This window comes from Mercenaria mercenaria, chromosome 15 (genome assembly GCF_021730395.1).
Source record: "Mercenaria mercenaria strain notata chromosome 15, MADL_Memer_1, whole genome shotgun sequence".
Classification (NCBI taxonomy): Eukaryota; Metazoa; Mollusca; class Bivalvia; order Venerida; family Veneridae; genus Mercenaria; species Mercenaria mercenaria.
Genome location: NC_069375.1, coordinates 6,233,973 through 6,255,050, shown reverse-complemented (window position 1 = coordinate 6,255,050; position 21,078 = coordinate 6,233,973). Strand labels below are relative to the sequence as shown.

Here is a 21,078-nt window from a genome sequence, read left to right as displayed (position 1 = left end):
GAGCAGCCAATAAGAATTCGTGTAATTTCATGTGTGAAATATTAGGACAGTCTTATCTCTACAGAGCAACACGCTTCTAGACCGAAATCGGGATGAAACCGAGTTTATATTTAGGTAGATATAATTGTTTAATTGTTTCCACTATACTGTTAAATTTTTATCTGTTTATTATCTAGCGTAATTTTTGCATTTTTGCTTACATGTATTTACGAATGAATTCTCTTATAGGTAAGACAAAATCACTCAAAAGAAACCAAACATTTTCAGTTTACATTTTTGTATATACATGTAATATTATATAGGTCATGTTTTGGTATAACTTTATCAATAAGATCAAGGACAAATATAGACCACTAGACGACAGGCGCGTGGCTGAGTTTTTTTTTCTTCTTTTCGTAATAGTACACGTGTAAGGGGGCTCGGTAATATCCTCTCCCGTCAAAGTGAGTACGGCAAATATTACAGCTTTGCATACATCTTTTGCAAAACCTGTGATCGGACCGAATAAATGTAACTTAAATACATATTGTTTTACTCGACCTTAACGTATATGAGATATATAACAGACCTGCGTACAGGCCTTAAATGCAATTAAATAGTTGTTCATTTTCTTTTAATTGTGGCTTACATATTAAGCTACAGAATATTATCAGTCTCTTGATCGATCTCTTTTTCGGCGACGCCGTCTAAATTCGTTTTCGTTACCTATGCCACGTGACTTCAGTTTGCAAATCAAACTACTTGATAACGCATTATAGATAATTTATCAAAATGGAAGATTTATGCAACACTCTGCCTGATTGTACGAGAGTGTCAGTTTCTTTCACTCTGTTGATTGTGCTACGCTGAGTGAAATGTAGACAAAGCGTTTATCCTAAACGACGCTGTTCGCAGTTTTAAAGCTAACTTTGGCTCAGTATATTTAGCAAGAATATTGATATGTCTCAAAATGATAAGTAAGTTTAATAAAGATGATAAAAACCTGTTCAAATACCAACATATATCAAATTAAAGAAAGAGCTGACTACGGTCTGCGTATCACATGAATAAGGGTGTGATAAGAGTCTTTTATGTTGAGAAGTGCTTTTTAAAAGATTTCCTTGTTACAGTTGTCGTCTGTATATGAAAATGTTTCTTGCTTTTGTGACTTATTCAGATTGCATATTAAAATGAGTACTTGTTTGCTTTGATATATTTGTTATAAATTATTTAACTGATTTATTATATATGAATATTTTTCTTTAGTATGGTATGCAAATATTGAACTCAGTTGAAATCTGTTTTATTATATATATGCTATATAATGACTGAATCTCATTACACTGAAATGAAGGTACGCTGCATACAGTTTTTATGTGATATGACTACGGTCAAACTTTGCTTATGAAACAGAAATATTGAAATAATTACAATTGTATGTTTTGCTTGACCTTCACTTTTTTATAGGTGTGACGTCATTGTCCAAAGATTCATGAATAGCGAATATGCTATTTGTTAAAGCGGGATCAGTTGGCCTATTTTAGAAATAAATAAAAATAATAAATAAAAATATCCTTTAATTGAATTTTTCTCATGTATTCTAATCAAACTTGATTTGTAGCATCTTTATTAGGCCCGCAGCCAACTTTGTTCAGCTGGGACATTTGACCCCTTTTAGGGGCTGCTAGAGTTAAAACTAGAAATGCCTTTATACAGCGTCTCATGAACAGCTTGGTGGATCTTTGTCATACTTGGTCTGGAGCATCATTATAAGGTCCTCTTCCAAATTTATTTATATAGGAACTTGGGCCCTATTAGGGACCACTATAGCTAAAAGTAGATATGCCTTTGTTCGCATTAACCACTAAAATGTAATGGATTTTTATCAAACTCGATGTGTAACAATATCGTAAGGTCTCCTGCTATTTTGTTACAAATGGGGATAGGGACGAATTTAGCTAAAAATATAAACACGTTTAATGACCTCTTCTCATGAACCGCTTCATGAATCTTCATCAAACTACTGCTGTAATTATTCGTCTAAGGATAAACGAAACAAAAATGCAACCCTACGAAACCTTTGCGAAAAATTAAAAGAGAACCATTTAAATTGTTAAAGTGCGGTGTTTAGTTTTGCAATTTGAAAAATGTTAGATGAAAGATCGCCGACCATCATTTCTAAAGATATTTCTTGTTATTAATACACTCATAGACTTTTCTATCAGACACCAATAAAGTTAGTGCCGTAAAGAAACATACTACAAAATTTTTCCTATTGAAAAACAGAATACTGTTTGAATAAACAATATAACAATTTCCAGGTCAGTGTTGATATTAGACATTTTAGTATTTTATTTCTCTGGACAACCAGTTTATTGGTATAAAATGCCTTAACAAATTATTAGAATTATGGATATTATATAGTTACGATCACTTTCATAACTATTGTCTTCTTAAATAATTTAGAATTTTTTTACTTAAAATGTGTGAATACTTCAATAAAAAATATGAAGTAAACAAAGACAGCGTTCGAAGCAATCTTAGTTGCATTAGACAGACTCGTTGTTGTAACCAAATAGAAACAATTATTTAGATAAGCCTATGTAATTTTTTCCGCTTGCACTATTTTCACTTCGCAATGCATACCTACATAAAGGCAGCTACGAGCCTGGAAGATCTGAACACTTCCATTTATTTGATTGGTAAACATGGAAGAGCACTAACTTAACGCACTAAACTTTATTGTCATACTGAAGTTCTAGTTAGATTTTCGGGCTAATTGTCTGAAATGCGAACAAAAGAAAATGCAGTCATAATATGGCAGGTTGAGAACGGTCAATTTGTAACTGTTACAAATTTCATTTTTCTATTTCAGGATATGTCATACTTGGATTTATTTTATTCTCCACGAAAGGTAGTATAAAGTGTGTGTTTTTTAAAGTAGTAACTGAACATTGAATTATAATCTAAGAAAAGTATATAATATCAGTTTGAGAAATGTGCACTGTTATTTTTCAAAACTACTTTCATATGTATACAATATGATGTTTGGTTCTAAAGCGCTCATTATAATTCTCACATTGTTTCTCATCGGTTCATAATTTTATCAACTCTTATAACAGAATGAGAATTTGCTATCATTGGGAAGGGATATGCCATATTGTGGGGATTTTGTTTATATAAGAATCTGTTTGACTCTTTTTTGAACATTCTATCATAAGTTATTATCCCCCGCCGATGAAATCGGGAGAGGGGTATTGAAATGGCGTTGTCCGTCCGTCAGTCCGTCCGTCCGCAGCCATTTCTCAGTAACTACTTGGTAGAATTTCATGAAACTTGAAATAAACATGAACCAACATACTGCGATGATGCCCGTCAAGTTTTTTTTTTTTTGATTGGTCAATTTTCTTCAGAGTTATTGCCCTTGATTTAGTAAAATATGTCCGTCTGCAGCCATTTCTCAGTAACGAACAGGTAGAATTTCATCAAATTTGAAATAGACATGAACCAAGATACTGTGCTGATGCCCGTCAAGTTTTTTTTTGATTGGTCAATTTTCCATATAGTTATTGCCCTTTAATTGTTTAAAAATCCACAGATCTGTACATAACAAACCAACCAATTGGAAGAATTTTATTAAACTTCTTTCATTCTTTTCTATGAACATTTATTATAAACATGTGATGTTGTGTACCTACACCTGGTCACCACCTTACCTTGGTCTCCCCCCCCCCCACCATTTTTTTTTATTTTTTTTTTTTTTTCATTTTTCATTTTCTATCAATATTTATAATCAACATGTAAACTGTTGTATCCCCACCCCACCCCCACCCAAACAAACCATTCATTTTCTTTCAATTTGATTTTGACTAATGAAATTATTTGCTTCTTGGTAACATTCTTATCTTTTTGCTGGATATAATTTTTTGCATTTCCTCAACTCTGACCCTTTCGGCGGGGGATTCCAATTAATCGAATTTGCTTGTTAAAATAGGTGTTTAATGATCCGATTAACAGAGTTCGAAACTCTGGTTATTTTAGGACATAACGCATTTCTACACTTTAATGTGGTAAAAGGTCCAAAAGCCGAAGCAATCAGTTTTTAGGATATTAAAGATCCCAAGAAACTTTACTATGAAAATGTTCAACCAAAAATGAACGTTTATATTCCGATAAATCTTTAGTTTTAAATTAGATCCTTTAACTAGAGATATATGAGATATAGATCTGTAAAATTATTAGGTTATTGGTGTTCCCACTTTAGCATTTTAGTGAAAGTCTTAGCCAAATTGATTCATATCCAAATGATATTGTTGTTGAACAATACGGATAATATAGCTGGAAAAAACATCCTCCTGAAGATCCATATTGATGGTCAAACCGGTTGAGATTACTTAAAATTTTCCTGAATTAAACTATGTATTACCAAAAAAAAAAGCATCTTTTTTTCCTCCCGCTATATATATAAAAAAAGGTCGCTAGATGATATGCATCGTTAGAATTATTAAACAAACCCGATTTATTTTACACAATGTTTGGAAAACGTACAGCATACATCAAAGCATTTTTGTTGTTTTAGTTGCCGAATGCATCACTTGTCTTAATTGCCAAAACATTGCGGACCTAAGTACCTGTGAGGATGTCCTTATATGCAAGGAAGACGAGGTAAATATCATATTATACATATTATTATTATTATTATTATTATTATTATTTTACCAGATTTATATAGCGCCCTTTTCATGATCAATTTCACGTTCAAAGGCGCTTTACATAATTCATCCTCTACTAGTACAGACACAGAGCGAGACAAAGCCCCCACGACAGAGAGATCAGAAATCAGATACAGGCTTGTCCGGCTTACTTAGCCTAGCTCGTTGCGAATAGACAGCCTGGTTCTTTAACGTGCCCAGTGTATAGCACTGATACACGCAAGGATTGCCTGGGTTCCTGACCAGTACACCTCTAGTGTATACATATTACATCTATATCTTATCTTAAAGCACCAATGGATACTTTAACATGTAGAATTTGTTATCATATTCCCTTCCCCTCCCAACCTCTCCCCGGATATACAGTGTGTCTACTATATTGTCGCGTTTGAAGTGTGTGAAGCCTTCTGCCTCAATGCGTAATTTCAACACAAACGTGTAGTACATTCAGAAAATAGTATCTTATATTAACAAATTCGTTTTTCTTTAAGATTATCCAACTTCCGTTAAAATGCACGTGTCTCGTATGACAACGTGACGTGTACATACAGCTGTAGCCGATCGAACGGCGTGATGCCTGAATGATCCGTATTCTCGCGACATCAGGCATGTGAGATTGATTTGGGGATTCTTTGTCACTGCGACTGCAGAAGCAAATTAGATATATACAAATAGTTGTGCGGTTGGTCAGATCTTGTAACATACTCTCGTAAAATAGATGTAGTTTGTTCAAATAACTGATTGGCATAGAACATATCTTCTTGTATGCTCTATATATTTACAGGTATGCTACATTAACAAAGTTTTGTCATTTTCAACTAATCAACCGCTTTACAATACTGGGTGTAAAAAGATGGAGGTAATGTGTTTAGTTTACATAGCCTTTCAAATATTTACTTTATAAAGTTATTATGATTAAAGGGCATTTCACTTACACCATACGATGTCTAGGTAGAAACTGTTGAGCGAAATGAAAAAAAAATCATACCAATTTTAACGCAGTGTGAAATGGAATATGCGTTTAATGGTGTACATGTTTAAATCTGTCACCAGTACTTGAACTCATGTCGTCCATTGTCCACATCCAACTCACAACATAGTTTCGACACATGTACGAGCGTATGAATATTACAAATATAATTCTCATTTTTCATCACTACACACATTTCAAAAGGATCTTGAATCTTTCATATTTGGATGGCTACTGACTGTTCATTTTTATGTTGTATCATTGTTACCTCTTTCTATGTAGCTCCATGCAGGCAATAACGGATTTCACTGCTACAAATACACTACAATAGAGTTTCATTTTAGGGAGGCAGATGTTGTTCCTATTTTCTGTTACATGTGTACTATTCTAATGTACTTTCTAAAAAATAATCTGATGTCAAACATGTTATTATCATTTATTTTTATGTAACAAGCTAAAATTGTACATATAATTTTATATAAATCGTAGATAATTCATAGAAAAACCTAACCTTTTGTCTGTTTGCATGAATACAATATTGCAGTTACAATATTTGATCCTTGTGTGATGCATTCATGGTGATGCTCTACATAATTTTATATCGGTTACGCGAACCTCACTTGTTAAAAGGACGCTGATCTACGAAATAATTTTATGAAATATGTTTGATGATGAGCATGCTCTCTGGTTTAGTTTGATACAGACTTTTCTACTAGGACAAAGATACCATATGAACGGTTACGTTCATAGAGAACGCAGCCTCCCTCCACCCCTGTCCCAACATATACTCTTTCTCACAAAGAAACCCAATAGCAAGGATATGTTCAACATTCCTATGTTTAGTACTTTCATTTTGCTGACAACCATGATATCTATTGTCAATAAGTTCAATGTATTAAGTACCTACTTGATTTCAGTATTGCAAATTGGAATTCTGCAACAAGCTAGCGAATGGCGGTGGTAATTCTAGTCGAAAGAGGGCGACTGAAGAAGATCTAACATTATGCTCAGAGTGTTGTTATGAAGATAGCTGCAATACAGAAGGATGTGGATATAAGCGTATTTAGTCATACATATTTAATGAAATGAATTATGTTTTCTTTTTTACAATATCTTTTTGATCTATTCTCTTGTTTTATGCAGTTACTTCTTTCTAATTTGCTTAAGTTGTGAAATAAATAAGTGTGATAAAGACAAACTGAGCTATTAAGTGTGAAAATATGTTCGTTTGTCTTTACAACTAATTGTATAATGTTATTCAAGCTGCAGAATTTTGAAACCTATGATGAAGTTAAAATGATTATTACGGAAACCATGAAACATTCTTGTTTTGAAAAGAAAATTACTTGAGTAGTAATGATCAGGTAATGGTAGTACCGTTCCAGTTTCCTTGCATGACAAAATCAAGAATTACTGTAATTTTCCAGATCCTCAAAATAACAACACTAAATGCTTTAGTTGTGATGAAGTATACGAAGGCGGACCACCTTGTATTAACACAGTTGATTGCGATCTGAACTTATATGTAAGTTCTGTTTAATGTATTACACAAAACAGAGGCAAACAACCGAGGTGCATGCAACATGACGTCACATCTGTCAACTAAGTTTAATAATATTTTATTGCTTATTATTAATAACATTTACAATTACATATACCAGTAAGTGCAGCCAGGAAAATAAGTGAATGGGTTTGGCCACAAGCTCCTATAACATCGGTAAACAGCCCTTCCAAATTTCAGTCAACTATAAAAAAGTGTTGTAAAGGAGTGTAAAACGAATCAGACACATTCTCTTTGAATACAAAAATATATATATAGGTGAAAATTTAAATTATCATACCTCACATAAATGTCCAATGCAAATTTCCCATTAGTTTAACTTGAATAATTTATCATATCCCCCAGTGATTTTATATCACATGCGCAGAATCGTTATTTTCAATTTCTGCGCAGGTAATATGATCTATAATTTCATATCAAATGCGCAACAGCGTTATTTTTTTTATTTATTTTATTATTTTGTTTTGTGCATGTGATATTATCTTTTCATGTCACCCGTTGAGAGATCGATACTTTCGCATTGATAATTTTTATGCTACGTGCAAAATATTTCGAAAACAATTTTTTATTAAATATTGAATCGAAACAATAAGTTATGAAATGATCTAACTAACAAAATGAGTGCTCACACTTATATGTTTCATGTAGAAAAAAAGAAGAAAATTCTCGCCGTTTTTCGAATGCTACTGATTGACGCAATGTTGAAACCCGATAATTTCAAATCACATGCCTAACAGCATTATTTTGTTTTTCTGCGCATGTGATATTATTTTTTTCATATCACCAGTTGAGAGATTGATACGTTCGCATTGATTAATAGTGAATCGATAAATTTTCAGACGAGGCGCTTATATAATTATACTTTAGGATTAAATTACCCTTTTTCTGCTGCTCTTGCATAACGCGGACTCGGTCGAATTTTCTTTTTTATGCTACGTGCAAATATTTCAAAAATAATTTTTCATCAGATATTGAATCGAAACTACCACATTAAGTTTGGAAATGATCTAACTAAGAAAATGCATCTCAAAATTATATGTTTCGTTTAGAAAAAAGGAAGTTATCGCAGTAGTATCCCTGTTCAAAACTTTCTATGGAGGTTAATTTATTTGAAGACGTATTGTTGGTTTAAATTTTATGACTAACATGCTTACTAGTATCAATGATTTAATTTGCTTTATTTTAATCATATTGGCACTTCTGCTGTGATCTTAAATTTGTAAACAAAGTGATGTACACATTTAAACACCTGACTGCATTGAGAAGTAGTTATTTATTTTATGTTTTTCAGTGGTTTATCTAAATATAACGGTGAATTATATCCTGATAAACTCACTGGCCACTCAGTGAAAATTATCAAATCTGATACCCGGATTAACGTCAAATAGTTTACCGAGCGTACTGAAAGCCGAAAACAATATGACGATGACGTCGTTAAAATGACGTCATCTTTGCGATGCTTCCTGATAAAATTTCCCGCAAATTTCGACACTTTATTGAAATAAACACAACAAAAGTAGAGTTTTAGACATAAAATAAACAGAAAAATTGTTGGTATCGATGTAATATCACGGTAATTTCACTCGTGAACACCAAAAGTTGTTATTTTCACTCGTGGCTGCGCCACTCGTGAAAATACCACTTTTGGTGCCCACTTGATGAAATTATAACGTGATATTACACCGAAACCAACAATTATCCTCTATATAAAAATTTTATTTGGAAGCTTAGATTTAGAACCTATTGAAAAAATAGCAAACTTTGCTTGACTGAGTTAAGGATTTTCTGTTCCCGGACTGAAGAAAAATTTGTATTACAGATTGAAGTATTACAAAATTGTTGAAAGTAGCCCCATACCTGGACTCAGTGTTGTAATTATTTTTTGTCCCTCGGAACCATGCAGTCCACGTTGCCTTGTATTCAAATAGAATTACATTATAACTGGTCCAAATTGTGTGAGTGGCGTTGTACATTTCAATACCCTACTTAGACAGGTTCAGTCAAACTTAGTCTGCTATTATTTTGATTGGTTGCATCATATGCTTTGAATTATGTTACTAATAATTATAATTGTGCAGAATTTTGTATATATACTTGGAAGGGAAAACGTCTTTGAGGTATAGATATTTTATAATGAAAGTTATATCAGATGAGGTAACCAAAATGACCTTAAAACAATTGTTTACCAATGTAAATGTTTAAATAATATTCACTTTTGCGCAGGCATGTTCAGTAACCCGACATCTTAGATCGAACCACCCAGGTGCATATGAACTTGGCTGTAAATTTAAAAGAGCGGTAAGTATTTTCATATCGTATTACGTAATGCTATAATAAGTCAGGTTTGTTATGATGGTAATATTCTTTTGTTTTGCTGGGAAGGACAGTGAAAGGATAGAGTGTCACATTAATATAGATCATTCTCACCTATATAGTTACTAACCAGTCACACTCTTGATAATAGCAATAGGTAAGCAGTTTTTGACCTATTGATATTGCACGACCATTACATTCCAACTTCAGAGATTTCAGCTCTTCAGTGAGGAATGTACAATAGTAGTTACTTAAGTTACCCAAATCCGCCAGTTGAACTCAATTTTACACTGTTCATGTGGCAAAACGAGAGCACTTGAAAGGTAAATTTTATCTGCCAATGATAGTCTAGAACATTTGACAGAACAATTACACAATGCAAATTTGATAACGGCGTCCTCGGTTAATTTCAAATGACGATACATTGTTCCATATTCCCAATTGTCTGCTGTTGCTGATAATAATGCTGCTACTACAACTGCAACTACGACGACGACGACCACAACGATGGTGACTACGACGAAGACGACTACCACTTCCACTACCACTACCAACACTATAACTACTACTACTACCACTACTACTACTACTACTACTACTACTACTACTAATAATAATAATAATAATGATAATGATAATAATGAATAAACTAGTAATCAGAATAAATATTGCTAATTCTAATTATTCCCTCCAGCAATGCGACATGTTCCTCAGTCTGACAGCTGACCAGAAAGATGAAAACGTGAAATGTTGTGACACAACTCTTTGTAACACCAGTCCATACAACAGAAAAGTCAACAAAACCGTCATAGGTAAAATTATATTACAAAAGGGCATTTCACGAAGTTTGTTCTTTTCATTTAAATTTACAATAACACATTATTTTCTGTAAAAGTCTCTTCTGAAAATTGATATTATTTTGATAAATCATATACAGTTTTCAACTATGCCAATCTGTCAATTTCAAAAATCATTTCTTAGACCCTTCCAAAAGGGTTCGAGAATATCTAACGAAATGATAAAAGTAATGACACAGAGGACGAAGAAAAAGGTGCTTGAAGGTAACAGCAAGCCATAACAGAAGTTAAAAAATTGTCCAATGAAAAATACAGCTTATTTTTCTAACTAGTTCAATGGTAATATAACGTAAGGAGCGTCTGCTGTCACTTAGACAACACCACTGATCAAACCTAAATATGAATGATTCAAGTTTATGTGTACTCGTATGTATCTTATAAAAGCTCTTTGAGTTGTTCTTGGGCATTATATCATAGGAGTGACAAAAACACCTAGTTATGCCCTTCTTATGTAAAGGTCATATTTTTACTCAAATTATTGTAAGCAAACTATTTTATTTCAGATATAGACTTTGAATGTCCAACTGGAATTGGTAAATATATTTCATTCTGAGCAATATTTGTGAGTATGTTTGATAAGCTAATGCTGGAAAATTCATACTCCCGATATCATGAAAAAATGATATATCCGCCAATTAAACTATTAAATATTTTATTAAATCAATGTATATATATATTTATATATATTCAAGATATCTGCAAGGCAGATTCTGTTTTGTGACATCATTTTGCAACATCTAAACATAATTTTGAAAATGAAATGTAAGGTCTTTACTGAATAAATGATAAATCGAGTGATGATAAAAAATGGTGAATCTGGGAGCTTTCAACTTTTCATGAAATGCAGTTCGTATTTTTAGTCTTTTTCAAATGGAATTTAATTGTTCATTTTCTTATGAAAATGCTCCTCATCATTTATTAACATTTTGTTTGAACGAAAATTAGTTTGCATAAATAGTTATTTTTAACTCAACGGGATATTCTATAACAAACAACCAGTTGACGAGTCAAAGTGCGTTCGCTTAATTTATTAATACATGTAACTATATGTGAATTTCAGCACGCCCTACAACAACAACTGCATCTACGACCACCCCAACAAAAGGTTCGAACGATGCTGGTGATATTACTTTTAACTGAGATCAAAGACAATATATTTTAAGATTTTTCTTTGGTAAATGATAAAGAAACAACTGGAATTTAGCAATATATGTCTCGTGTATTTCAAAGCTACATTGCAAATTTTAAATTTAGAACACTTGATAATAGTTATATAGTTGTCATTATCTTTGGACGATATTGAATCGCCCTTGTTGGTTATTGTAACATACGCACTAACAAACATCGTAAAGTTTCAACGGAATCTGATACGTCAATACATTTCAATGCTGACGTTCAAATTACATACCCGGTGTGAGACGTTATTTGTGACGTCAGTTTTTTGTATGTCGTCGAGTTGTAAAGTTCTTTAATGACGCTATTTTCAATTTAAGGTAGTTCTGCATGTTTGATATATCGGAAGTGATGTTGTAACGTCATTTATCCGTAAAACGTAGAATAAAGCCTTGATTCGGTGTACGGAATTGATAGCAACCTATGTGTCGATTTATTACAATGGCACTATTACTGTCTTTCTCAAGTTAAAATATGATGTCAAAACATCGGACATGTTAAATAATACAAAATAATGTCTCAAAATAAGCGTGAAAAGTGTGGTTCATTTAAATCATTGTCAAGTATCTCAAAAATAAGCACACAGACCTATACATTTTGTTATACAATATCATAAGTCATAATTGTTATGTTTATTAATAGCTGTAAGAAGTTTCATTAAATGTAGCAAAAATTCTACGATGATTTTCCCATAGATTCCTGTTATGAAAACTTGCATGAGGTCCTCATTTATTCAAATCAGTCAGGCAAAATGTAAAGCACACGACCCTATCATGTTTATTTGCTGAATTTTTCTACGTATATTCTGAAGTGTTGAAAATTAAGCGTTTAATCAAATTCTTAATTGTAGAAAAAATTCGATTTGAAAGTGCAGAACTACCTTAACTGAGGCTTAAAAACAAATTCATTTCATTTATATAGTAGTTATCAGTGTATATGTGTATGTAATATGCACTCGATCTTTCGCAGAATAATATTGCGCGCCTTAAAACGTCGCGTGGTATTTCCACTACAGAACTCCTGAATCTTACTCAATACATATCTCGAAATAATATATATATATATAATTTGCATCGTAAGTTCTTTAACTCTCTGTAATATAAGCGACGTATATTTATTACCTCATTTAAATTATTATTTTATTTCAGCACAAACAACAACAACCTTAGTCACAACTACAGTGACAACAACAGGTTAGGAGAAAAACTTTGTTATTTTCAATTAATAAAGAAAAACGTAAAAGTATAACATCAGGTAGCACACAATTAACATAGCACCAGGAATCGTACTTGGTTGAAATTAGGCTACCCGGTATACTCTTTTATAAAATGTTCTTGAGAAAAGAATAGAAAAAGATATCAAAGAAATATTTAGCAAACAAGATTTAAGAGCAGGGTAAAATCAGGTTAAAAACGGTGTATGGTATGCCAACCTCACATAAGATCTACCACACGTAATAAAGATATGCAATAACCACTCTAAATAGAAGAGCAAGTTTAAACAGGTGGGTACCTCCATAATTTGTTTTAGAATACTGAGACAAGTCTTGTCATAATATGCTCATCACATGTACAAACATTGAATTTGTCTATGGTACTAATGTCTGTGAATACATACGCTGAACAATGTTTGATAAAACTAATATAGATGAGTCATGAATTTTTCTTTCCCTTTCCTATTTTAGAACGACCAACAACCAGGCCACCGATGTCTACACCAACGACCTCACGTAAGGAGTGATCGATACACTATTATTGATATTTTGAACAGACCTAACTCTATTAGAATCTTTAAGCTCAATATAATAATTGAACATTCGTTATAGTTTCCATTATCATAGTTTCATATACGTTAAGCCTTATCACAAAGTATATTATACATTTAAAAAGTATCTATGGACCCAGTTTCGTTACAAGTATTTGCCTCAGAAATTCTGAAATAAGCGTCGATTGTAATAAAAAGTATCTAAACTGCAACTATATATACCTTTTTTGGTATATATAGCTTCAATATTAGAGCTCTAATTCTAAGACAAAAATTCTGTTGGTGCCTATCATTTGCCTTAGTTGCCTATACTTGTAAACTAAATAGCCCACTTCATCACCCTATACATGTACTTTTTATTAGCTCTTAGTAAGTTGGTGAGTTCAGTTCCTTTTAAACATTCATTGGTCATCCTCCTCTTACACTTGAGAAAAAGTGGGGAAGATTTTGCACTCGCTCGAAATTCGAAAACATCTGACCGTTGTCACATACTATTAACAGAGCTGAAATGCAACGATAAAATTTATCTTTGCCAAATTTCTGTAATAATAAACTCGTCCATCTTTCAATTTTGGAAGTACAACAAACTGCAAAAAGGGGTGCTAACAAAAATACTGACTGAATGGCGAACAGTGCAGATCATGATCAGACAACATGGATGTGCATGCTGATCATGTTCTACACTGGTCGCAAATGCAGAATCTATCATCTGTCAAAATAAGAGCTAAACCTAAATAAAGTAATAAAAAATCGAGTGTGTTGAAACCAATGTTACCCACCTGAATTGATATTTTTTCTCAAACATGTAATGTAACTTATATGTACTGGATGAGACAACAAACTGATATAACCATCCAAAGGCAGAATATACCACTGGCACCAGATCAGAAAGAAAATGCCTCCGTACGTGTTATACCCTACCCCTAGGTATTCTATAAGAACCATGGTCGTGAACGGGAAAATATACTAACCCATTTCAATCGCGTATTTCGTACCTAAAACACGCAGTTCAGTAAATGTGTACTATTGATATTAAACAAGCGGTAATTTATCTTCCGTTGTGTACCGGTTATATTTCTTCAATACTTCTTATCATAGAAAAACAACGTGTAGTTTACAGTTTTTCAAAGGTACACAAAAAACTTGCTTGAACTTCCCTGGTGAAGTTCCGGTCTAGATTACAGACATACTCTGATTGGCTGATGTGAAAATGTATGTCAGTCGTCATTTTACTACACGTGAACGCTAAAATGTTTATATGCAGCATAAATGTGCAAAATGAATTAAATAAACAGAATAGATATATACCAATGTATGATTTCAAATTCAAAATCATATACAAGATGAATTTCATTCATCATTTCGAGTCTTATCGTAAAACTGTAAATATATTGCATTCTGTTTTTGTTTGTTTACATTTCGCTTAACATGTGCACACTGCCGTGACCTCTAGACCGGATGTTCATTAGGGGAGTTCACGCAAGTTTTTTCTGTAACGTTGACTAAAGCATAAAGTATATGGAGCATCTCTGCAATATGGAATATTGAGACAATGTGACTGGTGCACGATGGAAGATAAATTATCGCTTGTTTAATATCAATAGTACACATTTACTGAACTGCGTGTTTTAGGTATGAAATACGCGATTGAAATGGGTTAGTATATTTTCCCGTTCATGACCATGGTTCTTATAGAATACCCAGGGGTAGGGTATAACACGTACGGAGGCATTTTCTTTCTGATCTGGTGCCAGTGGAATATACAGGAAATTTCGCAGTACATTGCCGTCTGTTTAACTTACATATAATCTTTGTTTAAAAAAAACTCGGTTTGTATTTTCATTCAAAATGTTCATTTTAACGTAAAATAACTAGACTTAAGTAAAAAGATTCACTTAAATCGAATTCTATTTATAGACGTTGAGTATGGCTATTGTAGATTATATTCTCTGATGGATGTAAAACAATGAAACATATCAAGTTATCATTAATCGAGACTTATATGCTATCTTTAGACCAAGATAAAATGCTAAATTCCTCTTAACAATTGGTGTATTGTTGCAAAAATGAAAAATGCAATATTGTTCATAAGATGCAAAAATATCTACTTACTATAGATAATCTAGCTCTATCATGTTTTACAGCACCACCTCTGCCACCCACTAAACCATCGGTAAACACTGCTAAAACAAGTGAGCTTGCTTTTTCTGTATTTACTTTCGTATCAGCCTTCTGTATATTAGTATGAATGATGGGCGTAAAGTTAACATTGCAAAAGACAAATAATAATGTTTTCTGTCTAGATTATAAGGTGATTAAACATAAATATTTACAATAAGGATAACACTAATAAATCGTAGTGATCAAGATGATTTTATCTTTTAGTTTACTTAAGACTTCGTACCAAATTTTGAATTTTCAAGAATGAATATATAGTACTGAAAAGTGATCTACATGTATATATTGTAAAGTCATGCTTTTTTAGCCGTTGGCCTTCCAACGAAACCACAAACAAAGCAACCAACAACGAAAGTAATAACAACACAACCGACAACAAATGCAACAACAACACAAACTACAACGAATGCATCAACAACACAACCTGCAGCAAAAATAACTACACAACCTACAGTGAAAACAACAACAACGCAGCCTGCAACGAAAATAACAACAACGCTGCCTGCAACGAAAACAACGACAACAAAACCGACAACGAATATAACAACAGCAAAACTAACAATGAATGCAGCAACAACACAAACTACAGAGAAAACACCAACAACAAAGCCTATAGTGAAAACAACAACAACAAAACCTACAGTGAAAACAACAACACAATCTACAACGAAAATTACAACAACGAAGCCTACAACGAAAATAACATTAACACAACCGGCAACAAATGTAATAACAACACAACAAACAACAGATGCAACAACAATAACACAAACTACAATGAATGCATCAACAACACAACCTACAGCGAAAATAACAACAACACAACCGATAATGGAAATAACAACAACACAACCTACAGTGAAAACAACAATAACACAACCTACAACGGATTTAAAAACAACACAATCTACAGTGAAAACAGCAACAACAGCACAAACTACAACGAATGCATCAACAACACAACCTACAGCGAAAATAACAACAACACAACCTACAGAGAAAACAACGACAACAACACCTACAGTGAAAACATCAACAACACAACCTGTAATGGAAATAACAACAACACAACCTAGAGTGAAAACAACGACAACAAAACCTACAACGGAAATAACAACAACACAAGCTACAGTTAAAACAGCAACAACAAAGCTTACAGTGGAAACAACATCAACAGAACATACAACGGAAACAACAACAACACAGCCCACAGTGAAAACAGCAACAACAAAGCCTACAGTGAAAACAACGACAACAAAACCTATAGTGAAAACATCTACAACACAACCTATAATGGAAACAACGACAACTAAACCTACAGTGAAAACATCAACAACACAACCTATAATGGAAATAACAACAACACAAACTACAGTGAAAACAGCAACAACAAAGCCTACAGTGAAAACAACAACATCAGAACCTACAACGGAAATAACAACAACACAACCTACAGTGAAAACAACGACAACAAAACCTACAGTGAAAACATCAACAACACAACCTATAATGGAAATAACAACAACACAACCTACAGTGGAAACAGCAACAACAAAGCCTACAATGAAAACAACAACAACAGAACCTCAAACGGAAATAGCAACACAAATTACAGTGAAAACAAAGTCAACAAAACCTACAGTGGAAACATCAACAACACAACCTATAATGGAAATAACAACAACACAGCCTATAGTGAAAACAGCAACAACAAAGCCTACAGTGAAAACAACGACAACAAAACCTATAGTGAAAACATCAACAACACAACCTATAATGGAAACAACGACAACTAAACCTACAGTGAAAACATCAACAACACAACCTATAATGGAAATAACAACAACACAACCTACAGTGAAAACAGCAACAACAAAGCCTACAGTGAAAACATCAACAACAGAACCTCAAACGGAAATAACAACACAACCTACAATGAAAACAAGGTCAACAAAACCTACAGTGGAAATATCAACAACACAACCTATAATGGAAATAACAACGACAAAACCTATAGTGAAAACAACAACAGAACCTAAAACGGAAATAATAACAACGCAGCGTACAACGAAAGTAACAGCAACAAAACAGACAACGAGAATAACTACTTCACAATTTACAGTGAAAACAACTACAACGAAACCTACAGTGAAAGCCATTACAACAAAATCTACAATGGAAACAACAACAACACAACCGACAACGAAAATAACAACAACGCAGCCTACAACGAAAATAACAGCAACAGAACAGAGAGTGACTGTAATAACAACACAACCTTCAACAAATGCAGCAACAACACAACCAAAAATGAATTCAGCTGCAACACAACCTACAGCGAAAATAACAACACAATCTCCATTGAAAATATCAACAACAAAATCCAATGTGAAAACAACAACACAGCCTACAACAAAAATAACAACAACGCAGCCTACAACGAAAATAACAACAACGCAGCCTACAACGAAAATAACAGCAATAGAACCGACAGTGACTGTAATAACCACACAACCTTCAACAAATGCAACAGCAACACAACCAAAAATGAATTCAGCTACAACACAACCTACAGCGATAATAGCAACACAATCACCATTAAAAATATCAACAACAAATTCCGATGTGAAAACAACAACACAACCTAGAACGAAAATAACAACAACACAACCTACAACGAAAAAATCAACAACACAACCGACAGCAAATGCAACAACAACACAACCTACTGCGATAAAATCAACAACACAATCTGCAGTGAACACATCAGCAACAAAACCTGCATTGAAAACAACAACACAACCAACAACAGATGCAGCAACAACACAGTCTATAGCAAACATAACAACAACAAAGCCTACAGAGAAAACCACAACAACAAAACATACACTGAAAACAACAACAACGCAGCCTACAACGAAAACACAACCTTCTGCGAAACTAACAACGACACTACCTACAGTGGATACATCAACAACAAAACCTACAGTGATAACAACACCTCAAACGAATACTACAACCACGCAGTCTACAACGAAAACAATACAATCAACAACGAAAATAACAACAACAACAAAGCCTATAGTGAAAACAACATTAGCAGAACATACAGTGAAAACAACAACAACTCCTACAACGAAAGTTACAACAACGCAGCCTACAACGAAAACAACAACAAGACAACCAACATTAAATGCGAAAACAACACAACCGACTGTGAAATTAACAACAACAGAGCCTACAGTGAAAATATCAACAACAGAACCTACAGAGAAAACAACAACAGAACCAACAACGAAAATTACAACATCGCAACCTACAACAAAAATAACAGCAACACAACCTACATCGAATGCAACAACACAACCTACAGGGAAAACAACAACAACAACTAAACCTACAGTGACAACAACATCAACAACACAGCCTACAACGAAAATAACAACAACACGACAGACTACAAGAATAGCAACTATGCAATCTATGGTGAAAACAACTACAACACAACCTACAACGAAATTAACAACAGTTCTGCTTACAACCAAAATAACAACAACACGACCGACAACGACAATAACAACACCCACTACAACACTTGCAGCTTCACCAGACCCTCCACCGAAATCATTACCGCCGATCATTTGAGAATAAGCATTGAATATTCTAAAACTTTACGTTTGAAGAATTTGATAAGTATATACTAGCATGAATCAAAACATGTCTGTTGTTTTTCCTGGTTGCAATTTATACTCGTACATACATTCAATGCGGTATAATTACTGCTGACTGTCGCTTAATTAACACGACAAAAATAAAAACAGGCCCGGTCTGATTAAGCCTTTCATGGACGTGGTAGAAATGAATGCCACCGTCCCGGCTTAAAGTAAACCAAATGTTTAAACATGTTACTAGAATCAAAAACAATTTAGACACATGTCCATGTGGTAGTGCACATGGAACTTCCAATGATACACTTGCATATGGTCCCTTTATGGGCAGAACTAAACAAATTTTAAGTAAAGGGATCTGAGATTACGGAGCTCGCTTATCCCACAAAATGCCAAAAGACAAAATTAAAAGCAGACACCGTGTCAAGCCTTCCTCTTAAGACGGTATAACCCAGTTCAAAACTAGGAACTCTATCATTTGAAGGTTATGATTATCTATGCCAAGGCAAAAATGGACGATAAGGCTAATTCTTGCTGCCTGATATTTCTGTATGTCATTATTTTTTTGTCATTCTCTCCAAACCATTTGCACTTGGTAACGTATTCATTTTTTTTCCGATTTGTTACGAAATGTTCCCTAATATATAAAAAGCAGATGCATCTCAACAAAGAGAGTGGAAGTAAACATCACCCTATCACCAAACAAACGAAATGGCAGAAAGCAACCACCATAATTGCACCGCCGTATTCAACAAATAGTAAACAAATAGTAAACAATAACGAATGTCTGGTCTTGTATTTATGTTCTTCAAAGCTCAAGGGAAGAACCTGTTTATAGAATCATTTACACCAAGCGATCAAGGTGATTTTGATGAGAGTCACGTTCCCTGCCTTCCAGAAGAAAGACTTGCATGTCCCTGTTTCCGCATAAAATTTGTTCAAAATTTATTAATTTACACGTATCATCTCCTCTTCAAGGGTCAGAAAACAAAATCCGAGAATTTTCGGGGATCAAGGTCGGTGTTGGTGCTCTGCTGTTGTTGAAATATCTGCTTCGTTTAGGGTTTATGATTATAAACTTGTCATACGGGTGATGTTGGGCCAAAATTTCAATGTGATATTGCAATAGATGATCTTCTTATTAGTGAAACCGCCTTAACATGTATGAATCAAATCTCTTCCTATTTTAGTAAGAAAAGGGTAGTAGTTCTTTTCTTGAAGCTTAAAATACCCCAATCGGCCACTTTTGCATGATAAGATCTGAAATGATATGGCCTATTTGGCGGCATCTTTACTGCTCATTTTTGAATTATATAGAATGGACAATACATTGAAATAGCTATGGCAGATTTCACGAAAGCACATAGTTCTCCGAACACAGCTATTTTGCTATCAGAGGTATAGATATCAGATTTTCATGTATAAAACAAATGCTCTTCATAATGCGATAAAAAAAAATGAAGTAGTTCTTTTACTGAAACGTAAAATACCTTCACCTGTTGCATGATAAAGTCATGGGTGGTTAGGCTTATTTGGCAACATCTTTACTGCTCAGTTTCAAATTAATGGAACAATACATCGACTAAAAAGGGTAATGGCAGATTTCACTGAAGCACAGAGTACCCCGAAACACAACCACTGTGCCATACATCGTACGCAACAGAAAGAAACAAGAATCAAACCATCTAACAGAGGTATAGATATCAGATTTTTATGGATATATGATCAAATATTAAATAGAAAATTCGGTTTGTCTCAAGGATAGGATATGGTAAAGAAATAAAGAAGGCTAACTTTTGCATCAAAATGCCCTAAAAATGAAAGTCTCTAAATGGTGTATTCAAATGACAAAAGATAATTGGTAAGGGTAGATTTCCCGGAAGCACAGAGCACTAAAACACAG

The 21,078-nt window shown here is 33.6% G+C and overlaps 1 protein-coding gene across 2 annotated transcripts; it reads left to right on the top strand.

Annotated features, from left to right (window-relative positions):
• Positions 1–52: 52 nt before the first annotated feature.
• On the top strand, positions 53–19,223 carry LOC123558989 (mucin-2-like). Of its 2 annotated transcripts, XM_053524445.1 has the most exons (14): positions 53–114; positions 2,855–2,893; positions 4,559–4,644; positions 5,476–5,550; positions 6,579–6,720; positions 7,089–7,186; positions 9,446–9,520; positions 10,230–10,347; positions 10,896–10,925; positions 11,453–11,497; positions 12,714–12,758; positions 13,250–13,294; positions 15,474–15,521; positions 15,815–19,223. In XM_053524445.1, the coding sequence occupies exons 1-14, from the start codon at positions 93–95 to the stop codon at positions 19,150–19,152; spliced, it is 4,206 nt and encodes a 1,401-aa protein (XP_053380420.1). In that variant the 5' UTR covers positions 53–92; the 3' UTR covers positions 19,153–19,223. The 2 variants fall into 2 exon arrangements, with proteins under 2 accessions (XP_053380420.1, XP_053380421.1); XM_053524446.1 differs by lacking the exon at positions 13,250–13,294.
• The last annotated feature ends 1,855 nt before the right edge of the window (positions 19,224–21,078 follow it).

Bases quoted from the DNA above. Each gene is read 5' to 3' on its own strand.
- LOC123558989 (XM_053524445.1), top strand. From the start codon at position 93: ATGAAACCGAGTTTATATTTAG. The intron at 12,759-13,249 runs GTTAGGAGAAAA...TTCCTATTTTAG, and splicing joins AACTACAGTGACAACAACAG to AACGACCAACAACCAGGCCA. The intron at 13,295-15,473 runs GTAAGGAGTGAT...CATGTTTTACAG, and splicing joins GTCTACACCAACGACCTCAC to CACCACCTCTGCCACCCACT.